This window comes from Equus quagga, chromosome 2, assembly GCF_021613505.1.
Source record: "Equus quagga isolate Etosha38 chromosome 2, UCLA_HA_Equagga_1.0, whole genome shotgun sequence".
Lineage (NCBI taxonomy): Eukaryota > Metazoa > Chordata > Mammalia > Perissodactyla > Equidae > Equus > Equus quagga.
This window is the reverse complement of record NC_060268.1, coordinates 152,475,622-152,499,688: the sequence shown is the minus strand read 5'-3', so window position 1 is coordinate 152,499,688 and position 24,067 is coordinate 152,475,622. Positions and strand designations below refer to the sequence as shown.

General features: G+C 36.7%; 1 protein-coding gene across 1 annotated transcript in view; it reads left to right on the top strand.

Moving 5' to 3' along the window:
* The window catches only part of TM9SF3 (transmembrane 9 superfamily member 3), a 63,813-nt gene that overhangs the window by 33,153 nt on the left and 6,593 nt on the right, over positions 1–24,067 (top strand). Inside the window, exons 8-14 of the mRNA XM_046652334.1 lie at positions 585–679; positions 3,965–4,095; positions 14,602–14,741; positions 17,669–17,737; positions 20,507–20,653; positions 21,178–21,261; positions 21,384–21,460. Of these exons, the coding sequence (XP_046508290.1) occupies positions 585–679; positions 3,965–4,095; positions 14,602–14,741; positions 17,669–17,737; positions 20,507–20,653; positions 21,178–21,261; positions 21,384–21,460 (743 nt within the window). The remainder of the gene's footprint in view (positions 1–584; positions 680–3,964; positions 4,096–14,601; positions 14,742–17,668; positions 17,738–20,506; positions 20,654–21,177; positions 21,262–21,383; positions 21,461–24,067) is intronic.

Genomic DNA, 24,067 nt, shown 5'->3' with positions numbered 1-24,067 from the left:
TATTGGAAGAGGAAATTAGAAATTGTTGATCTGTTAATGTTGATTTGTGGACCTATGTATTTTTAAAAAATCACTTTTAACAGTATAAGGAAAGCTAAATGAAAAGGCTCAGTGTTTCACCATTTAAAGTAATAGAATTAATATGATTCTACTACTATTATTTGATTTCTGTTGGGCAAGAATCTTCAGCAGTTAAGTTATAAAGAGGAATATTCTAATTACTTTTCTTAACAGATGAATGTCTTTTTCTGTGTGATGTGATTAGCACACAGAGTTGCAAAAAAATTTTAGTGTCAGCTTCTAATATTTTTGCCAGAGAAATGTGAAATATTTGTTTAGAATGCGTTATGATATTTTACTGCAGATTTAAAAAAAATTACGATCAGCCTAGTATCACTTAACTGCAATTTTAACTAGAAATTTATTCACTAGGCCACCTTTTGAGGTCCTTTGCAGTCCAGGATGATATTTTTGTTTTCCTATTAAATTTATCTTTGAAATTAAACTAATGTTAATGTGATAGACTCTATGGTATTTTCTTTAAGTAGTTTTTAATTTATCATGTATGTTGTTTGCCTTGTTAGGAGGGGATCGATGCTCAGTACAGCCATATTTGTCTATGCTGCTACGTCTCCAGTGAATGGCTATTTTGGAGGAAGTCTGTATGCTAGACAAGGAGGTAACTTACGGGTTATCGCTTTGTGTCTTTAATTATAGATGGGAATATTTTACTGTGAGTTATTTGGAATTTAAAATGGGCAGTACGGCCATTGTAAAATCGTTTGTTATCCCGTTTCACATAATCTCCACCAAATTTATTGTGTGTCCTATCTTGCTTTTGTGAAATCTTTGCATTTTATTTCCTAAAATTATAAATAATTAATAGATTGTCTCCATTGTCCACTGTGAAGTTAGCCCTGAGGGACATATAGGAGAGATTATATTTAAGTTATTGATATTATTTTGCTTTGAGGTGCCTAGCTCCCTAGATGTGCTCCATGGGAGACCTCCCCATAGAGTATATAGCTTTACAGCTGAATACACAGACATATTTTGTGGCTTATGGATAAAGTGTCTGGACAGTGGAAAGAGAATAGGAAGGAGAGCTGTTTATTTCCGCTGAATCTTAAATATTTATTGAAGGACCCCGCACAAAGGTTTCTGTTATTCTGTGTCACAAACTTTTCTTAAGGGCACTTCACCTTAAATACCCCATTGCGTCTTGACTGTTGTGACCTGGAAATGATGGGGGATACGTGGATGATACAGAGGTACTGCTCCTTGGTGTTTCTTTCTGTGATGGCATTCAAGGACCTTTAAGTTCCTTTGTTTTCACTGTAATTGGGGTCTAGAAAAATGCTGAAAGTAGATTTGCATATTTCAGTTTATGAATAAGGGGTTGTCGAAAGACCTTAAAATTACATTCCTAAGGATGGAGACTTCCTAATGGGATTTTCCCTGCCCATCCTAAGTGTCAGCATTAGGGGATCCTGCCTTCTTTTAGTGGACTAGACTTAGAGGGTATAGGAGCTCAGAGCATAGAATCATTTAAAGTTCCCCCAGGATCTCCTGGTTTACCATTGCTTTTTGTATTGGTCCTCCCAGACTCACTGTGGTCTGACCTTCAGTACAGATAATTCCTTTGGATTACCTGAGGGAGTAGCATTAGGAATTCCTGACTGTTGTAGTTGTTCAATTTCTACCTTCTATGTCCAGATATGGGAAACGAGTCTTATCGTTCAGGACTACCATCCTAAGGAAATGAGGATGTCTAAAGTAAGTTCTGTTTTGAATTTGACCTGGAAAGTAGTTAGGCTAAGAATTTGACAGTTTACGACCTCAAAAAGTCTCCATGGCAGAAACAGATTTATTTAAAACAGAAAATTTATTCATACTTGGACATCAATTTACTTTTAGTCTGATTGAAGTTAACACCCAGCCAAACTTTACTACACTTATTCTTGAAGCTGACAGAGTTCAGACTCAAGCCAAGGAGTGTCACATCTTACCAAATACAATCTAAAGGTTATTTTCTGATTGACAGTGCCCTGAGGAGGTCTGATTGTGTCCTGATGTTTTTTCTGAATGGTCCCTAGAAACCGGGTTAATGTAGAGATCAACCCAGAGAAAATCTAAGAATTTTTCAGAGGTATCTCCAGATTTGAACAACAGTGGCGCTCAATGTCCTCACGTTGTCCTCAGTGCACTGGATAATGCTCCAGACGTAATCTGAAGCCAGGGGTAGCCTGGAACTTGACCAGAGTCTCCCAAGGGTGCGGGGAGCAGTAGGATGTACCACAATGCAGGTGCCTTGGCTACTGATTCTGCCCAGTGGAATGTGCATGAGATTCTTTTTGACCCGTTGGAGGGAAAAGGAGGAATAGAGTTGAATATGGAATTTATTAATACATGTCTGAATCTGAGAGAACGTAATGGAAAGTGCAGAAGAGAATGCTAGGAAAGATTTGGAATGAAATAGGAGAAATAATACTTTGATTAGTTGCCACCTTTTTGTGTTGTTGTTCAAATGCTTGGTATTAGTTTGGAAAGGAGAGATTCTTGAAACTTACCTGAGAAAGAAGTTAAATAGAAGTGAAAGTTCCGAATCAAGGAGTGTTTCTGGAGGAATGTCAAAATTTGGATTGGTAATTCCATGAGATAGATGTTTAAAAAGAGCTTGATATAGAAGAAAACAAAAGTTAGGGTATTGCTTGTTTTTCCAACAGCACTTTCTGTTCGGGTCCCTATTGCTTATGTTTGTGGTGCTGAATTGTGGTAGTGGCCTCATGTTAAATCTTTACCTTCTAGTCGGAAGCAGTCTTAGGATGCTTCTCTGGCAATGCCCCTCCTTGTGCACTCTGCTTTGTTAGCAAGGTAGCTCCTTGTTGTTCTCCTCGTCAGTGTGAACATGACTTAAAATTTTTGATTATATAGTAAAAAAATTCCTTCCCTTGATTATTTAAATAATAGATGCTCACGTTATAAAATTTTGACAATACGAAGTTGTACAAAGAAATAGTAAAATTTATAAATCTATGCTTCTAATTGCTGAGAGAGAGCTCACAAAGTAAATTCTGTTTTTTCCTTTTGAAACAGAAATAAATTTAAATATATTTTTATAATCATAATTATGGAGCTAAGAATAAATTTGGGCACCTTTTAACCCAGGGGTTTTTAACTTTTTTTTTTTTTTAAAGCAGCGCAACCCTCCTTTCAAGTGAAAGTTTACATAAAACTCCAAGGTGTAAACTGTTGAAAATGGGATGGTTCTGGTTAAAGCAGGGCCAGGGCACCTGGTATCTTCTTTCACCAGCGACTTCACAGGCACCTCCAAGACGCTCCAGAACTCGAAGTAATAATTTGAAAACACCTACCTAGGCGAACTTGTAGCCCAGAAAGATAGAGTGACTTGCCAAAGTTCACAGCAGTTCCGTGCAGAATTAGGACAAAACGTCAGAATATCTTACTACAGTTCATTGCTCTTTTCCAGTCCACTCACTTCAAAAGCTATGTTTCCATTAGATTCACTTGAATAGCTGGACTGGTCTTTATTAGCTATTGTTTTTTTTTCTTGTTTTGGGGAAGATTAGCCCTGAGCTAACATCTACCGCCAATCCTCCTCTGAGGAAGACTGGCCCTGAGCTAACGTCCGTGCTCATCTTCCTCTACTTTATATGTAGGACGCCTGCCACAGCGTGACTTGATAAGCAGTGCATAGGTCCGCACCCAGGATCCGAACTGGCAAACCCCAGGCTGCCAAACCGGAACATGCAAACTTAACCGCTGTGCCACTGGTCTGGCCCCTATTAGCTATTGTTTTGAAACAATTATTAAGATGTCAAATTTCAAGATCTATAAGTTAAAATTTAAATAGGTAATTTGGTACTAAATAATCACTTTTTAAACATTAATATATGCCTATCCATCTATCTCTCTGATTTGCATAGTTTCCCTTGTCTTTCAGGAAGGAGATGGATAAAGCAGATGTTTATTGGGGCATTCCTTATCCCTGCTATGGTGTGTGGCACTGCCTTCTTCATCAATTTTATAGCCATTTATTACCATGCTTCAAGAGCCATTCCTTTTGGAACAATGGTAAGTTGCTTGAATCTTACTTTTAAACTGGAAAAAGTATAAGCATTCTAATCTGAGGCCTGCTGTCTTTCCAAAGTACCTCTTATTAAGAGTTTTGATAGTTACAGCCGGTCCCTACCCAGTCTTGGAAAGTTAGGTGAAGAAAATTTTTCTTGATTCTGTGAGCCAGTAAAGTGAAAGGCCAACTTTTATGTATGACAAAAGAGAAGACTATACTTTTTATCAGAGATGGGAGAAACTGGTGAATGTATTTTAGAGGAAGAATAATGACACATCAAGAAACAAAGGTGTGTTAAGGTGATAGGTGAGTGCAGTGGTAGGAATTGAAGCTTCTCTGTAACACTTTTTTTTTCAGTAACAATGTACTGTTTTTGGAACCTCATTAAGCATTTATATTAATATTGATAACATGTTGTTATAGATATTGAAATCCCATCTTGTATCTTACGTGTAATCACAGACTTTGAAATGTTTGTATGATTTAAATATATTAAAACTAAAACACAGATATACTACTGCTTTGCAAAGTTAACCCACAGTCTCCAAATTCTTCCTGTTGTTACTTTTTACTAGAAACAGAACTTTAGGCCTGGAGTAGACTTTAGTCTTAATGTACACTTGTGCAAACACACATATGCAAGTTGCAAGGTGATTATTGCTTTTCAGAGAGACTGTGTAATTTGGTCAAGGTCACACAGATAATTAATGACAGAACTGTCACTGGAACACGTATCTCTTTCTAAATTTTAATCTTTTTTTTTTTTTTGCATTGCATATACACTTTTACTAAGTTTTTAATACTTTTTAGTTAGGAATATTTTGGAAAATTGCAAGTTTTGGTGGTTTTTTTTTTTTTTTGCCATACAAAGTAAGTGATAGTGGTTAGAAAAGGATAAAGTAATTCATAACATTTAGATCTGGAAAAGAATTTGCTTCACAGTAGTTCTAGGCCCTCAGAAAGTATATAGATCAAGTTACTTCTTGAAGGTGATCTGCTGAATTAATTATTTTCATAGTGCTTTAAAAATTAAAATTATGGTTCTGTTGTAATTTTCCTCATAAAGTTTTGAATTTGATGTGAAAATTATATTTCAAAGTTGCTGCGTTTCACTAAAATTGTAAATGTTACTACTTTGTAAATGGGGTTTTAAATGTTAATATTCAATGTAATTTGCCTTTAGATAATTTAGTAATTACCAATAATTAGAATATAACATCAGACTCTGTGCTGAGCCAGAGAAGGTTTATAAAATTGGTCTTCGGTGTATGGAAGACTGACTGCTGGTGCTTAGCAGGCTCCTACAGTGTCGTGCTCTTAACCTGTGTCCTGATTTGGAATGAAGGGGTACTGAGTGAAGGGCTTTCGCGGCCCTTGAGCTTTAGTCAGGTCTGTGATCTAACAATTTTTTTCTCCTTTTAAGTATCAAAACTTGTTTAGAACATGAAATGTGAGAACTTGAGGTGAATGTCTAACCTGGCTGTTCATTAAGCATTTTAACTACTTAAATTTGTGTTTTTAGTTATTTGAGTTGTTGCCATTGTGAAGGAAATGGTCGTATCTTCTCATAAACTGCATGGTTCTCAATCCTGGGTACACATTAGAATCACTTGGAAATTTAAAAATATGTCGCTGTCCAGGGCTTCATCTTAAACCAGTTCATCTGTCCTGCTTTAAATCCGATCTCTAGTGTTTACCTGATTCTAGTTCCCAGCATCTGGGGATGGTTCTGTCAGCTAAAAGGCTCCCAAAACATGTGTCTGAGCAGCTGGGTGCTCCTACTTAACTGAATGCCCTAGTTTGGAAATCAGTCTTCAGATACTCCTGTATGCTCTTCCCTAGGCCTTAGCTCTTTCTGTTCCCCATTCCTTTGACCTCTTGGACATCAAACCCTTTCTCTGGGTCATCTTGGCTCTACTTCTCTCTTTTCTCAGAGATTCCACAACTGAGGGCTTAAACCAGTCTTAGTAAAAGTGACTTCAGGCTTCTGCTTTGCCCTACAGAGGCACCAGAATAATAGAGATTTTGCCCACTTGGGATCTGGAGTTTCATCAGAATACCTCTCTTGTCAGCACAACTAGCCTGAGATAAGATTGAAAGTGGGCGAAGTTTGTCTTTGGACCCAAATTTCTCTGCTCATGTGCACCCAATTTCACGTAAACGCCATTAAATACATGTCTGATTAAACTTCTTGAACAATCTTCAGTCTTAGCAGTTGAATAAAGATAAAAGAAACGTAAGTAGAGGATGGTAGTGATAATCTAAGCTGATGTCTAGTGTCCCAGGTTTAAGGCATGGTGCCTAGAGTCAAGCAAGTATTACAAGCAGACGTAAGAGAGCATTTCAATGAAATTTGGGGTCGAGGCTGTCCAAACATGAGTGCACCTGTTCCTGAAGTTGGAGTGTTCTGGCAGAGGTCCTACAGAGGATGCAGAGCGTGTACTTGAAAGTAGATTGATTCTGGGAAGGTAAATCTTTTTTCTTTTGGGAATTTGTTCAAGAATGATTTAGGTCTTATACCCAGAGTTTTTGGTCCAATGAGAGTTTCTTGGGAATGAGAAAGAATTTGCCAGGATGTTCTCAAAAATGTTTTAGGCATGAAGTCATTCGTGGGCTGTACATCTTGAATCCTAAATTTGATGTTGTCCTAGGTTTTCAAGGGACAAAGAACCAAGGTACAGAGTTCCAAAACTCAGAGGCAAGGCAGCATAGGCTCTAATAAGCTTTCTAGTCTAAACGTTATACCGCTCAGCGTGCACTGATAAATCCCTGACTTGCCACACTTCACGATTTTGTCTCGCAGTGGATGGAGTAGCTGATGGAGATGTAGTAGGGGTTGTGGGTGAGCCATGTTGTATTTGCCGTCTTAAGGTCTGTTTTACCTTGGGAGGAGAATCTTGAACAACATTAGAAATATGCCCTGGGTTTTAGGAGATCAGCTCTCACAAATATTTAGGGACATACTCTCTCATGATCCAAGTCTTGGGCCATAACTGGGAAAATGGCTTGAGATTTGGAGACTCTAAAAAATGAAATTCATGATATATAATCAAAAATTGCCACAGTGAGGAAACAAATGGTGGCCAAGATTAATGGATAGGTATTATTTGGTGATCTCTCAAAGACTGTGAAAAGAGTACAATATACCCAGGTGTAAAAGAATAATAAAGGTCTATAAAAATAGTGTTAGGAAAACTCCATTACCTAATGTGAACTGTTTACAAATGCTAAGGCAAACAAAAGGATTTTTTAAAGCTAATTTCATAACAAGACCAAAGGCGTATTACATGGGATCAGTGATGTAACAGAGTATAAGAAGAATGGCTCTATCCCATTCTTTCCCTTTTTATTTTTCATCAAGTAGAATAACCGTCAAATAAGAAAAGACAAGAGGAGAATAATTCCTGATAAGAGGGAAGTGAAGCCTGAGATAGGTGAGGGGGTTGATTGTCCAGGAGCACCCAGGCACCTTAGTTGTCAGTTTGTTGCTCACATAAATGATCTTTTAGGGTTACCGAGAGATCATACTGGGAAATAATGTTTGAATTGTGTAAGAGAGCAGAAGTGTTGTAAAACTGGATAGACAAATTTACTTCTCCAGAAGGAAGAGGAAGAAAGTAGATTCTGCCTTACAAAACGTGGTGAACTTGATGTGAATGTGTTATTAAAATATATTCTTCAAATCACAGGAAGAAGTAATGAACATTAGGAGCCATTATGGATTCATTAAAACAAAAATTCTAGAATAACTTCATTTCTCCTTCTTGATAGGTTTTAATAGACTAGAAGAACAAAGGAGTACAGATAAAGTATTATATCTTGAATTGGACAAGATGGAGAAATGTGGGCTAATAGTACAGTCAGGTAGACATGTAACTAAATAATTATAGAATTAAAGTATTGAGATGATATTACCCATAATATGTCGCATGCTCTCTTTCAGTAGAGTGTGACAGATATTATTCACTTGGATCTATTCAAATAATTGTTAATGACTTCTATAAATGCATAGTGATCTGATGATTAAATTGAAAAAGGACGCAAGACCAGGGAGGAAACTAGTGATGTGGAATGATGAAGACAGCATGTAAAATGATCTCAACTGACTGAAATGATGTGCCAGATCACAAGGTGAATTATAAGGACAGATACGTTTGTGTAGCATGTTGTGGTTTACAAAGCACTTTCCATATGAGCCTCTTACCTTGTCTTGTTTTCAGAAGAACCCAAAGAGATAGGCAGAGCTAGCGATAGGCGTTATCCCTGCTTTACAGAGCAAAAAACAGGCCTCTTATGTAGTAATTGACTCAAAATCACTTCTTCTTTGTTGTGGTGGTGCTGGTGGTAGTGATGATTTGTTTTGGGGTTTTTAGGTCTTTTTTTCTTTCCTTCCTTTCTGCCAAAAGGAATTCTAGCTTTATTCTGAGAGCAGTAAATAGAGAATGTTTTATGCCTTTTTTTTGTCTGTATGATTTTATAACTGTATCGAGGTATAATTAACATATAATAAATTGTATATATTTAAGGTGTACAATTTCATGAGTTTTGCTATATATGTGTATTTGGGAAACCATCACCACAATCAGAAAAGGAAGGTATTTATTAAGTCCGGAAGTTTTGTTGTGTACCTTTCTAATTCATCCCTTTTTTCCTCCTCCTTCCTTCCCTTACCCATGCTCAGCTCACCACCAGTCTGCTCTCTGTCAGCATAGATTAGTTTGCATTACCTAAAGTTTCATATGAATAGAATCACACAGTATGTTCTTTTTTCACTCAGAAAATTATTTTTAAGATTTGTTGCTATTGTTACATGTGTTAATAGTTTGTTCCTTTGTAGTGCTCAGTAGTATTCTATTGCATGAACATACCAAAATATTTTATCTGTTTATCCAGTAATGCACATTTGGATTGTTTCCAGTTTTGGGCTATTACAAATCAAGCTGCTCTGCGTATTCATATACAAGACTTTGTGTGGATATATGTTTTTTATTCTCTTGGATAAATAACTAAAGTGGCATGACTGAGTCATATGATCGTTTAACTTTCAGGAAACTGCTAAACTTTTTCAAAGTAGTTGTGCCATTTTACATTCCCACTAGCATTGTATAAGAGTTCCAGTTGCTCTGCATCATCTCCAGCACTTGATATGGTCAGTCTTACTAATTTTAGCCATTCTAGTGGATGTGTAGTGGTGTCTCATTGTGGTTTTAATTTGCATTTCCTTAATGACTAATTGTGTTGAAGATATTTTGTCTGCTTATTTGCCATTCATATATATTCTTTAATGAATGTTTGGATCTTTTGCCTGTATTTTATAGGTTAAGGTTTATTGAGTGGTAAGAGTTCTTTATATATTGTAGATACTAGTCCTTTGTCTTATACATATTTTGCAAGTATGTTCTCCCATTTTGTGGCTTGTCCTTTCATTCTTTTAACAGTATCTTTTTTTTTAAAGATTTTTTAAAAAATTTTTCCTTTTTCTCTCCAAAGCGCCCCCCAGGTACATAGTTGCATATTTTTAGTTGTGGGTCCTTCTAGTTTTGGCATGTGGGACTCCGCCTCAGCATGGCTTGTTGAGTGGTGCCATGTCTGTGCCCAGGATCTGAACTGGCGAAACCCTGGGCCGCTGCAGTGGAGCGTGCGAACCCAACCACTCGGCCACGGGGCCGGCCCCTAAGAGTATCTTTTGAAGAGCAAAAGTTACTAATTTTGAAGTCCAATTTATTGATTTTTTTCTTTTACAGTTTGTGCTTTTCTGTCTTATTTAAAAATCTTTTGCCAAAGATCAGTAAGCTTTCCTCGTATGTTTTCTTCTAGAAATTATATAGTTTTAGCTCTTAAATATAAGTTCTATGGTCCATCTTTGGTTAATTTTGTATATTATATGAGTTAAGGAACAGAGGATTTTGTTTTGTTTTGTTTTGTTAATGCCTTGTTCACTTGTTCCAGCACTATTTGTTGAAAAGATTATTCTTTCTTCACTGAATTGCCTTAGCAATTTTATTGATCATCAATTGACCATATATATGTGGATCTATTTCTGGACTTTCTATTCTGTTTTGTTGATTCATTTGCCTTGTTTTTATGTTAATATCACATTGTCTTGATTACTGTAGCTTTATGGTAAGTCTTGGAATCACTTCTTTTTTAAAGTTGTTTTGGCTTTTTTAAGCTCTTTGCATTTCCATATAAAGTTTAGAATCAGCTTGTCAATTTCTACAAAAAACTTGCTGAGATTTTGATTGGGATTGCGTTGACTCTATAGATCAAATTTGGGAAGAATTGACGTCTTAACAGTATTGAGTGTTTTGATTAGTGAACACAGTATATCCCTCAACTTATTTAGTTATCTTTAATTTTTCTCTGCAGTTTTATGGATTTTAGTGTTTAGGTTTTGTACATCTTTTTGTTGAATTTACCCCTAAGTATTTCATAATTTTTATGCTATTTTAAATGGTATTTTTATAATTTCAAATTCTGATTGTTTGTTACTGGTGTATAGAAAAACAATTCATTTTGGTATATTGGCTTTGCATCCTGCAACCTTGCTAAACTCATTTATTAGTTCTGATTTCTTTTTTGTAGATTCCTAAAGATTTTTTTATAAATTATTATGTTGTCTGTAAAGAAAGACACTTTTACTTCTACTTTTCTAATTGATATTTCTTTTTCTTGCCTTATTAGACTGGCTAGAAACTCCAGTACAATGTTGAATAGAAGCAGTGAGAACAGGCTTCCTTGTCTTAGTCCCAATCTTAGGGGAAAAGTATTCAGTCTTGTGCTGTCAAGTACAGTGTTACCTATAGTTTTTTTGTAGTTGTCCTTTGTCACGTTAATGAAGTTCCTTTCTGTTCCTAGTTTGCTGAGAGTTTTTTATTACGAATGGAGGTTGGATCTTGCAGTGGCTTATTCTGCATCTTTTGAGACGATTTATTATTTTTCTTTTTTTAGTCTGATAATATGGTGAATTGTATTGGTTGATTTTTGAATCTTAAACCAATCTTGCATTCCTTTGATAAATCTCAATTTGTTAAGATGTGTTACCCATTTTATATATTGCTCGATTCAGTTTGCCAGAATTTATTGTTTTTGCATCTATGTTATGAGAGAGATTGGTTTGTAGTTTTCTTATAATGTCTTTTTTTCTAATTTTGTTATGAGGATAATGCTAGCTTCATAGAATAAGTTTTTAACTTCAAATCCAGCATTTCTTCTATTATAGTACTGAAGTGGCCCAGGCAACAGAATGGGGAGTTATTTATTAGCATATTGAAAATATTTGATAAAATAGATAGGCTTTTTACAAGCATTTGTGTTTGAGTTGGCAATGCCCCGATTATTAGGTCCTATTTTCGAAATGCTAAAATTGAAGCTAAATAATTCTTATATAGACATAAAGGCATAAAATGTGTGAAGTAGAAAAGGAGTGATAAAAATCATCTACTCTGAGCAAGTGTTGAAGAAATGCATCAACACAATGGCTGACAAGACAATGTATTTCCTGAGTATCACCTTACTTAGGAGCAATTCCTTTCTTTCACCCTAAATGCAATTGATAACTGTTAGCATTCCAAAGTAGCCCATCTTAGGCTGCATTTTCCCTTTCCATTCCATTCATACCACAGATTTCCTGAAAGGCCTAAAGATTTCCTCAAAGCCTGGAAGCAATGATAGAATAAGTAATAGCCACATTCTTGATGTGTGACTGAGATTGAGAAGACTTGAGCAGCTGGTACATCTTTGGGGTCTTAAGTACTGATAGACAGACCTGTTTCTGACTTGTTCTTATTGTGGATGGGTAAGGCCGTCAAGCTGGAGTCGGTCTTTCCTCTCCCCATTGCCTGTTTTCACTCACCACTGATGCATGAACAGCTGCTAGGAGCCTAAGGGAGGGCTCTATATTGGTTTGGGTTCCATAGTTTTCACCAGTGTATTAGAGTAATGGTTTTTTAACTCCTGACTGCTAAATTTCATTTTAAAATGAAACCTTAATGTGGAAGCCCAATATAGAAAACAGATATAAGCATGATTCTGTTAGTATAAATAAATTTTGCAAATTCAGTATTTTAACTTCCTAAATTTAATGAGAGCAATAAAGTTGTAATGAATACATATCTGATATCAAGGGGTGTGAATAACAGTTCAGTCATATCTTCTTCAGAAACCGGTTTATTTGGTTGAATATCAGTATTGAGAAAAATCCAGACTTCATGGATGATTAGTTCCATGTGACTTTTTTTTTAACAGCTTGCCTTTCTATCTCAGAGTATTCTTCAAGTAAGCTCATCCAGAACTTGAACATAAAGGAGTAAGAAATTGGTTTCACTGTTCAGTCAGTCAGTAACAGTTTCTAACAAACTGCTCACATTTTTTATCATGTATAAAAAAGTTAGACAAGAAAAGGGGGAAAATTAAACAAATGCTAACCAGTTGGTAATGTCTTGATGAGATTGTTTATAGGTTCCTTTTTGACGGTTCTGCTTTGAATGAGCACACAAGGCAAGAGACACCCTCACTTCACCTGCCACTTAATTGCCTGTGACACACATGTGCTTGGTGCATTTGCTTGTACAACTTTTAGTGAGCAAATATGTGCAGGCCTGAGTTGGTCAGGCAGAGGGGAAGGAGAACAAAAGACCAGCGTAGCATTGTAAACCTTCCTAATCAATGACCAGTTTACAAGTCCAAGTGTGTACACAGAGATAGCGGCGAGATAGAGGGCTGCGTGCAAATGAGTTACCCTGCCTGTGGTCTCTCCATTGTAGTAATCTTTGGTATAGAACTCATTTGAGTCTGTATGTTTTTTATTATATTTAAAAATATTTTTTAAAAAAACTATTATCCAAAGGTTCTTCAAATCAAACACTTCTGGAATTCCTGAAGCTATTCAGCGGGGCCTGAGGGTTCCATGGGACAGTTTGCAAACACTCTGCTAGACTGTGTCATCCCACATAGGAGTGTTCTCTTCAGCTTCTCTTCACTTGTTACTTGAAATAAGAGTTCTGGTGGATTAAAAGGAAAATACATGGGTCTCTATTACAATGTGTTAACATTTATGAGTCTTGTAATTAAGATTCTTAAATTAATAATTAAAATAATTATATATAACAATTATAATAATTATAAATAATTAAGAAAGCAATAAGTAGCAAAAATTGAGACAGAATTCACCCCTCCAGATATGTATGAGACATATATATGTAATTCACAATATAATTTAATGTTTAAAGTATCTTAGCACCTGCTTATTTTTCATGTTTCACATACTCTTGTTATACTATATGAACATAAATTCATGTTATTAATAGTTCGAAACTGAGACACCAATAATTTGAGTTTCTAAATCTGATCTTTAAAATGGAATTCTAGAACTCTTAAGTCTCTTACATTTATGCAAGTTTTTCCTGAAAGGAAGATGATGATACCCCTTGGCTTGTTTAAAAACACACACACGCACATTCACAAAAGGATCTAACGAAAATGTAGTTTTGGCTAACGTTGCTTCAAAATAGGTTCTTTCCTTCTCATGTAATCGTTGTGAATTGCTACCCTACACCTCTTCATTTTTCTTAATCAATTTCTTTACAATTTTCATTCAACTTTTCTCTCACTTTTACTTTCTATTTATTAGAACCCCGAAATGTGTAGTTGAAAGAGATCTTACAGGTGATTTCTTCCTACTCCATTTTATAGGAGTTCAGAGTGAAGTGATCTGAACTGGATGCTGGCTGGAAAAGAGCTTGAGTATGTGTCCTTGAGTACCCAGATTTATATAAGAAAAAAAAAAAAACCACAAAAATAAATATTTTCCTAACTGTCCACTTTGATTCTAGAATCTCTGTATGGTCTTCTCTATAACTTAAGCCTTTAAACTACTAATTGGCAGAAAAATATTCATATTATTAGTAATGACACTTATATATGTAAATCGAGATATACCTCTGTTGTTAAGATCCTAAGACAGTGTGGAATAGAAACAAGCATGGGTTTTGAGACAGGCAGATCTGAATTGAAATTTTCATCCAGCCACCTACTAGCTCTGTGATCATGGGAAGTTACTTAGCCCCTCTAAGTCTCATTTCCTTCCTCTGTAAAATAGGGAAATAACATGGGTAAAGCCCCTTGTGCATATTAGAGCTCAATAAAGTGTAGTCAGGTAAAATAAGTTTGTTATAATGATAAAAGATGAAGGTTATGTTAAAAGTGTGACAGCTGAAAGTGAAAGAGGAGAAAAAAGGACTATGGCAGAGACAGTGGGAAAGAGTAGGAAAAATGGGGACCTACAGAAAGGAAGCAGTTCAGCTTGTATTGAGTTGAATTCTAATATTTTAAAGCGCATTCTTTTCCTGCTTTCATTAGTATATATCTTACACTATTTTAACCCATATTGAACTTAAACGTTTTCTTTTGTGATCAAATTGTGTTTAAATTTTTTTGCCCCCTCTTATTTGTTTTTATTAATGTTATTGTTCTCTGAGTACTCACACATGTTTTAATTTAATTTACAGGTGGCCGTTTGTTGCATCTGTTTTTTTGTCATTCTTCCTCTAAATTTAGTTGGTACGATACTTGGCCGAAATCTGTCAGGTCAGCCCAACTTTCCTTGTCGTGTCAATGCTGTGCCTCGTCCTATACCGGAGAAAAAATGGTAAAGAGAATGCTAAATCTTATGTGATTGTTTCTCACAATATATAAGTTCTTAAGACTATTATGTATGTATAACTTTTAGATTTTGCATGTATTTATAAGAATGACTATGTTAAGTTTAAATTTAAGAGTTGTCTTTTTACTTTTTCCCTTCAACCTGTGTTGTTAGGAGCAGTGACAAATTACATCCTTATTTCACTTTCTGGCTATTGGCGCCATTTACAGATAAATCAGATGCTTTAATAACTACACTTAGTGCGTAGCGATGGTGGGAACTGAAGTTGCAGCAGTTTGTTACTGCAGCCTACAGGCCAGATTTGACCTGCTGCCTGATTTTGGAAATAAAGTTTCGTAGGAATATAGCCATGCCTGTTTGTTCACATACATCGTCTATGGTTACCTTGACACTGTAGCGTCAGAGTTGAGTAGTTATGACAGAGACCATCCCACCTGCAAAACCTGAAATGTTTGCTCTCTGAACATTTACAGAAAAGGTTTGCCAACCCCTGGCTTATCATTTCATTTTCCTTTCCAGATATTTTATTGTTCTAAACAATACTCACACAGGTTGATACCATATGTATATCATACCAATTGAGAGATGAATTAGAATTGAGACCAATTATAATTTACTGTCTTATGTTCTTTGTCTTCACTTCTGGGAGAGTATAGAATCTCTCAAATGCAGTCTGTCACATTTTATGCACAAAATGTTTTCTCAAGGACGTCCCATAATTCAAGATTAATCCTGACAAAGGATGACAAGTATTTCTGTTTAACAGCCGAAGAGAGTCTTCTACTGCAATAGTGTATACGTAGTTTACAGTTCATTTGACCAGTCAGCTTTAAAATTATGATTCTTGGTGGATTTTTAATTTGAGATGTTGTTTTTTTCAAATTTTGGGCATAAAATGAGATGTCATTAGTATGTTTATATTTCTAATTTTTGTAATTCAAATTTGAGCAAAATGTGAACTTGTCTGTATATTTTGCCTTTTAAAATTAGTAAATTGAATATGTTAGTGCTGATTTATGCTATTCTGCATTCTTTATTTTCCTTAGTCTTTTTTTTTTTTTTTTTTTTTTTTTGCTGAGGAAGATTAGCCCTGAGCTAACATCTGCCACTCTTCCTCTACTTTATATGTGGGTTGCCAGCACTACATGGCTGACAAGTGGTGTAGGTCCGTGCCTGGGATCCAAACTCACGAACCTAGGCTGCTGAAGCAGAGTGGGCCAACCTTAACCACTACCCCACGGGGACGGCCCCTTTCCTTATTCTTACTAGCAGACAAAAATAGAACGCTCTTACTGTACATTTATTACATTCCCCATCTCATTAGAATAACTGTACAGTAGTCTCTCTGTATTCGTAATAAGGGATATATATTGAAAAGCCTCTGTTCCTAGATATTTTACCACATTATAAATATAACTTATGTTCAGGTACTTATACAAACAGTTTTTTGTAGACTTGGAGGTATGGAGACACTTACAGAAATGGGGCTAAATAAAATAGCCCCTTTGGTTTAAACGAGAGTGATCTGTGCTAGCCTCAGGAATTGTCCATGTTCTTTCTTTCTTAAATTGGTGCTCGTGAGCACTTTGGTAGTCTAGTTTTTAAAGTCAATTATCTTTTTCAAATCAAGATTAGACAGTTAAGGCCCATTGATATCCTGATGTTCTTTCACTCGTTACTGGGGAGGATAAGGTTAAAGGACAAGCATATCAGAAATCACAGAAGTTCCTCCAGGTCACTAGGGCTAGTGGAGGAGAGGAAGGAACAGCATGTGACTTTGCTAAGCATGGGTCACATTTCGATGTAGGAAGGCTGGTGTGTATCTTCATTTTCTTTATATAGTTACATGGGAACCAAAATCTGAATGCTAGATCTGGCTCTCACTGACTGTGTCACCTTGGGCAGATCATTTTTAACCTCTGTCAGTCTTGGCTTCCCGTAAAAGGAGGGAAGACTAGATTAAATGATTTTTATGGGGTTTTTTCCAGCTCTCAAACTCTTTGATTATCTTCTCAGTTTTTTAGTTTGTTCTTTCCAGAGATAGTAGTCTAATATCCTTTATGTGCCAGATCCTGTGCTGGGCACTGGGAATAACTAGATGAATAGCTTCTGCCTGCCGGGGTTTATAATCTAGTAAGATATGATATGTATGTAATTAGCCAGTGCAGTCTAGTGGGGTAGGTGCTGCCATGCAGTTATATTCAAGAGGCACTGGGAGAACGGGGGGAGGACCCACCTCTTCCCGGAGACTTGGGGAAGGCTTTACAGGGAGAACACTTGAGCCTTGAGCTTGCAGGAGGAGGGTTAGACCGGAGAAGGCATTCCAGGTGGAGAATTACCAGTTGCAATCCGTAAATGTTTGTTGCGTTCATGAATGAGGTTTGAATTTTATTTTTTACTCATCCTTTCGCTCCATAATAACTCAGAACTCATAGTACCTTAACTGTATAATTCATAGGAAAAGAAATAACCAAAGAAAGCATGAGCAAAGAAGTGGCAAGCCTACAATTTGGGAAACATTATTTCAGATAGGGATCTCAAGACATTTATTTTCTTTCCATATGGCTTTCTGTAAGTAAATGCCTGTAAAGTTTTTAGAAGTTATTGAGAGCTATAAAGCAGGAGCAGACACTTTGAGTCTTTCTTGAGCTCTGCCACTGGCAAGAATTTGTGTTCTCCAAATTCTTATCTCAGCCTTTAATGACGGAAGGAATTTTGACCATATCCTGTGGCTAATTTGAAGTTCCACCTCTGTATTGTGCCTCTTTGAATTTTTGTTTTTCCTTTTACTGGTTTGTTTCTATCCTTTAGATTATTTTAAGTAGAAAGCATCTGCTTTCTAGTATCAGGATTTATGTAATATAATATGAAAATCATACTAAAAGTTTACTGTTAATTTCAATATTTTCCAGGTTCATGGAGCCTGCAGTTATTGTTTGCCTGGGAGGAATTTTACCTTTTGGCTCAATCTTTATTGAAATGTAAGTTTTGGCAATGTATTTGTGTTTTGACGGACTTAGTTGTAATTAGAGAATTTAGGAGTTAGGATAGGTCTAGAATCATCAGATGGGAAGACATCTAACTGAGTTGGTCTGTTAATTCCATTGCTTCCAGAAAGGGGTCTATGTAGTCTATCTAAAGGTAGCTTTCTACTCTGTTCTCAGATATTCAGGTGAAGTTTATACCTTTTTGTATCATGTTCTAGACCTCTCACCTCGCAGGAGATCTTAGAAATCAAAGCATGTGTGCTAGAGAATGCTAGACCAGCCTTTAATCACATACAGGCTGTAAGGAGTTACTGGTTTTTACTGTATTTTTAAATATTTCTCAGAGTCCAGGGAACTAGGTAAACCATTCCCTATCAGTCAGTCTAGAGCCTGACATTCTTGGATGCATAGTCATTCCCGGTCTTCTCTCACTGAGACCTACTGGAAAGTATGTATATGTTTGGTTGTGGGAAATATGCCATCTTGTGCCCAGTAACCATGCTTCATATCTGCAGTCATCACTGCAAAACATAAGCCTTCCTTTTCTCAGCCTGTTCCAATGTCCCTTGATGGGAATGCTCTGCCATTTTAGGCAAGGCAGTTCTTTGGGACCTTCTCAAGAACTGCGGTCATACACCTCTGGCTCCTGCCCATGAAATGCCAGTCACGGTGACCACTCAAAATGCCCTGACACGTTTCCGGATGCCCCACTGCTGATTCTCTCCTGTGCAGTGGACGCCTCCTTAACAGACATGATTAGATCTGACACTTGGTTAATTGGAAAAGTTGACTCATGTAAGGGAATTATAAAAAAAGATACATACATAATATTCTATTTTAAATTAAATAAAGGTACATCTTTCACTGTTTTTTTAAATATAGAGCCAAGGTCTTTGATTTGTATCTAGTTGATGTTTCCATCATTTTTTCTTTGACATTCATAATGCATCTTGTGTTTTCTAGCCTTTTTAAAGTGGAGAAAGACATAAAGACCTGTCTGAGGCATTCTAAGTACAGAATCCTTCTAGATTTGTACATTTGTCCCCCAGCCTTTTATAGCTGTCTCACCCACACCTAATTTTATAACTTTTCTTAGTGACTCACCTTAGTGAATTTTTCCAAAGTATACGACATAATTTTCATAGAAATCACACATCCTTTTTGCTCTCATGTTTATTGGTTTACGTAACGTTTAAGTTGTCTGATTACACTTTAACAAGTACAACTGAAAAAGATGTGGGCCATTCCTGGTGGTCAGCTACCAGCTGCGAGTGTGCTGTGGGCATTAGTCAGTACCTTAGAGGGGTTGGAGTGTGTGCTGCTCTAGCTTGTGGTTTAATAAAGCCAGTTCAGGAACTTCTGTGCTTCCAATCTTATAGTGCTTTGTATTCTCACCCTGACTTGACCTCCAACTATTTTTTTTTTTTGCCTCCTACTCCTGTCCCCAATACCTTCTGGATCGCATCTCTTCCTGCTTTCTCAGGTACTCTGTTCCATTAGACAGCCTCTCTGCTGTATCTTTAACTTCTCTGTTTTGACCACCCTCCAACCTATTCTCCTCTTGGTAGCCACTGTGATATTTTAAAAGTATCAGTCTGATCATGTCACTTCCTTGCTAAAGACTTCTCATTTTCATTGAGGTAAGGTCCAAACCCCATAACATAGCCGTTAAGACCTTCATAATAGAGGATCTGGCCCTCCTTGCTTCTCCAACCTCATCTCTTAGTTCTCGCACCTTCATTTGAAATTCTAGCCCTACTGAATTACTTTGAGTTTTTCTAAATACGGTGAATTCCCTTAGTTGTGAGCCTTTGTCTTTGCTGTTCTGTGCCTGGAACATTCTTCTAGCGCCCCCCACCCCTGATGTGCCTTATCTGATTCTTCCCACTACCCCTCCCCCACAATGGCCCACCCAGCCAAACATGTAAGATGACCCTCTTAGGTACATTGGTGAAGCGCATGTCACAGTGCGTCATGATCACCCCTTCACTGATGTTCCCCACTGAACAGTAATCTCCTTGAGGCAGAGACTGCCATCTTCACAGTTCTCGTATCACTGCTTCTCTGATATGTGGGAGGGCCTCAGTAAATATCTTTTGAAAGAATGAGTGATGAATAAGTGAACTAACAAACAGAAAAGAAAAAGAAAAGAGGCTTAAAGACTGTTTTCTAATTTAATGATGACTTGGGTAATGGAATTAGAGTGTAGGGTCTTTTTCTCAGTGTAAAATATTAATGCCCTTTCTCTTACTGCCTCTGAAAATAACATGAAGCTTTTTTAGGCTTTATTTTCCTAATTGTTTTTAGTTTCCTAATGTTATACATTAGTACTCTATCAAACCTATTTTTTGTTTAATGGGATGTTTTATAAAATATAGAATACTTTGCTTAGTGTTATATCTAGAAAAAATGAAAGAATGAAGGAAAACTTTGTTTTATAAATATGAACTTTTATCTATTATCATTTTTCTTTTCCACATTTTACTCTTTTAAGCTTTTAATTTATTCAGTTTGCTTAGAGATGAATGCCCTAGTAATGAATCTGTTCTTGAAAGACTATCCAAGGAAATATTTTTGAGAAGATTTCAGAGGATTTAATAGATGAAAAAGGGTAAGGGAAACTGTTGGAAGTTACTTGAAAGAAAAATACTGAGATTTTAGTGAGAAAAAGTGAGAATTAAGATGTATGTGAGATTTAGCAAGAGCAGGGTGAGCTTCAAGAATAAAGACTAGAAAACTCTGTCTTTATTTCATTTTATTTAGGTATTTCATCTTCACCTCTTTCTGGGCATATAAGATCTATTACGTCTATGGCTTCATGATGCTGGTGCTGGTCATCCTGTGCATCGTGACTGTCTGTGTGACCATCGTGTGCACATACTTTCTACTAAATGCAGAGGATTATAGGTGGTAAGTCCTTATTTCTGGGAAGAACCTCTGGGGATCACAATATTTTAAATTAAGATTCCATTTGAAGTGTACAAAGTAGAATAAAAGATCTGTATAGAAATTTTGGTACTTAGGATAGTAGAGGGAGTTTTTTTCAGTTACAAAATGATGAAGATTTTCAAGGAAAAATAATATCAGTCACACACAAAAATTTTGTGTTAATGAGGGTTACTATGTTAGAAATATTTTTACAAAGTGCTTGATGTGGAAGGAGCTTTATGAGGAAGCGTTGCTCCATTTTAAACACGAAGAGACAGATCTCAAAACGGAAATGGTTTAACTAAGGTTACTTAGAACAGGGAATTTGACAAAATTCAGGATCTCTCCTTCCAGTTCTTAAGCTCTCTCCCTGTTGATATATTTAAATGACATATATATGCATTTGTTTTTAAGTATACAGAATTTCAAAGGATGATTTTATAAAGTTCTTTGCTTTAAAATCTTTGTTTCAGTGCCATTCATTCAAGAGGTTTTTTTTTTTTCAGGCAATGGACAAGTTTTCTCTCTGCTGCATCAACTGCAATCTATGTTTACATGTATTCCTTTTACTACTATTTTTTCAAAACAAAGTAAGTGGAGACATTTTCTCATTTTGTATTTAAGAAACTAAATTTGCCATTTAAATACCAGAATTTAAGGCATTATGTTGAAAGTAAAAATGGATATATTATATATAATTTTTTTATTTCAGGATGTATGGCTTATTTCAGACATCATTTTACTTTGGATATATGGCGGTATTTAGCACAGCCTTGGGGATAATGTGTGGTAAGTTCTGAAATTCTTGGATTTCATGAGTAAATCTTTGAGTGATTCAAAGTCAGAAAAATATAGTAATTGGAACTTAAGAAATTACATTCTGTTGTTTGATAAGGAATGCCAAAATAAAGTCAGGAGTCTGATTTCAGTCCTTTTGACTATTCCTCAAATCCTAACTTAGCACCTCATTGATTTCGTTTTTAGTTTTCTGTTCCTAATACTTGTGTATAGCACTATTTTCCATACCACAGTTTCTCATTCATGTTGGGAATTGGCGTTTTTTAGCTTAGGTTCATTGGAAAAGACTGTGATGTGGACAAAGTAAGGTTTTGGGTGAATCATTTCTGTTGGAAGTTTCTCTGGCTGTTCATGGAGGGACAGTGTCCCGCAGGCAGCGCAGTTTACTGGTTATGAGTACACACTGGAGTGTCTGCAGACTGGCTTAAGTCTTCCCTCTGCCGCATGTGTGTTCTGTACCTTGGCCTAGTTCCCCAAGCTCTCCAACCCCTGTAAAATGAGGATTAATACCCCTGTTCATGAGTTCATCACGATCTTGCATTCAATGGCAGAGATAAATGGTATCACCATATGATAGAGTCTCTAGCATGTGTGAAATAGCTAGAAAATAAAGAACTTTTGGAAATAGCATGGTAAATGGAAAGGGCATGCACTTGAGAGCCTGAGAGACCTGGGTGAAGTCTCTGTGCTGCTGCTCCCCTTGTTTGTGACCATGGGAAGGCATGTTAACCTCTCTAAACCTCCTGTTCTCCTCTGTAGAATGGGTATATCTTTCAGAGTAGTTATTTGTAGTAGCGTCGTGTGTGTAAAGCACCAAGTGTATTGCAGGTCTGTTATTAGGTGGTAAGAGAGAGCCAGTTACATGGGAGACAAGGCAGGGAATGGGAAGAGCTAGGACTTTTGGGGTCAGTCAGTCCTGGTATGAATCCTGGTGCCCCTACTTAATAGCCATGTTACTCTGGCCAAATTATTTAACCTTTACTTCTCAACATTCTCATTTGCAAAACAGAAGTAATACCTACCTTAGAGGGTTGTAAGGAGGATTCAGAGATTGAATGTGGGTAAACGTCAGGTGGATGGCAGATGCTCAGTGCGTGGTGGCTGCTGCTGTTATTGTATTGCTGAGGGCTGAAAGTCTTTGGGCTTCCTTCTGTTCCGGGATTGTCTCTCTGTTTCTGTTGTTTCTTTGGGTTTCCACACCTTATGTTCTCACCTCAGAGCAATTTCAAGACACTGAGTCCAGGCAGAGGTACCTTGAGAGAAACAGGTACAAGTAACTCACTTTTTTTGTGTTTCAGGTTTTGCTTGATAAATGAGGTAATTCCCTAGTTACTTCACAGGGCTGATGTAAGGCTTAAGTACTAATCACTGTGGAAACATTTCCAGTAGTGTATGAGTCAGACCCTTCTCCTTTCTCTGTTACTTACCATTGACTTTTTTTTGGATAGTTCTACCTTTATCTACAGGATAGGCTGTAGAATAAGTAAGATATGATAATCTTGTTAAAAGCTGGGTCCTGGTATGACATTTGTGGACCTCTTTGTGGTACTGGTATTGCTTTGTCCTCCGTCAAAAGAATCTGTTCTGCGGATTGGTGGTTGTCAGAGGCGTGGGGTTGGGAGAGTGGGTGAAATGGGTGAAGGTGGTCAAAAGGCACAGACTTCCAGTTCCAAGATGACTGAGTTCTGGTGATGTGATGTACGGCATGGTGACTAGAGTTAACAATCCTGTATTGTATATTTGAAGTTGCTGAGAGAGTAGATCTTAAAAGTTCTTCACAAGAAAAAAATTGTAACTCTGTAAGGTGTTGGATGTTAACTAAATTTTTTGTGGTAATCATTTCGCAATACATACATATGTCAAATCATTATGTTGTGCACCTTCAGCTAATACAATGTTTTATGTAAATTAAAAGAATCTGTGTGTTCATATATACCATGTATGTGATCAGGTGCACACACACACAAATGACGTTGACTGTAAGGGAGTAAAACGAATTCCACAAGCTGTGAGGGAAGACAGTTCTCTATATTATAGTCACGTTTTAGTTATAGCTTCCATGTTAACCTCTTCCTGTGATAATTAATTAGTTAACCAACTTTGAGGGAAAGATGACTAAGAACTGGATGTTGAAACTAGATGTTTGTCCCGTGGGAACATCCTGTGTATCCCCAGGCACTCGGAAGGTTCCTTCAGCATTACTGGCCATCCTTCCTGCAGAATGCTGCTCACTGACCTCCTCTTTGTTTAATCGGAGATCTTTCTTGATTATCACCAGCATACAATGGGGGATAGAATCATGGGATTATGCAGAGGGTTGTTTTTTTCTTCACTCTTTTTATTTGTGATCTTAGGAAGACTTTGAGGTAATATCTTGACATTTACAAAGAAAATGGAATGAATTTAGCTAAATTTTTTGAGTTCTTTTCTTGTTGAAATTTCATCTTGCTGCCTGATAATCTTGGCACCTTTCCAGTTCCCTACTGTTCTGGCAGTGTCCCAGCATTTATTCTTTAATGGCTTTATATACCTTCAGTGCTAACCTGTTTTTTGGGGGGGAGGGGAAACAGTTCAGATTGGAAGTGATTAAAATATCAT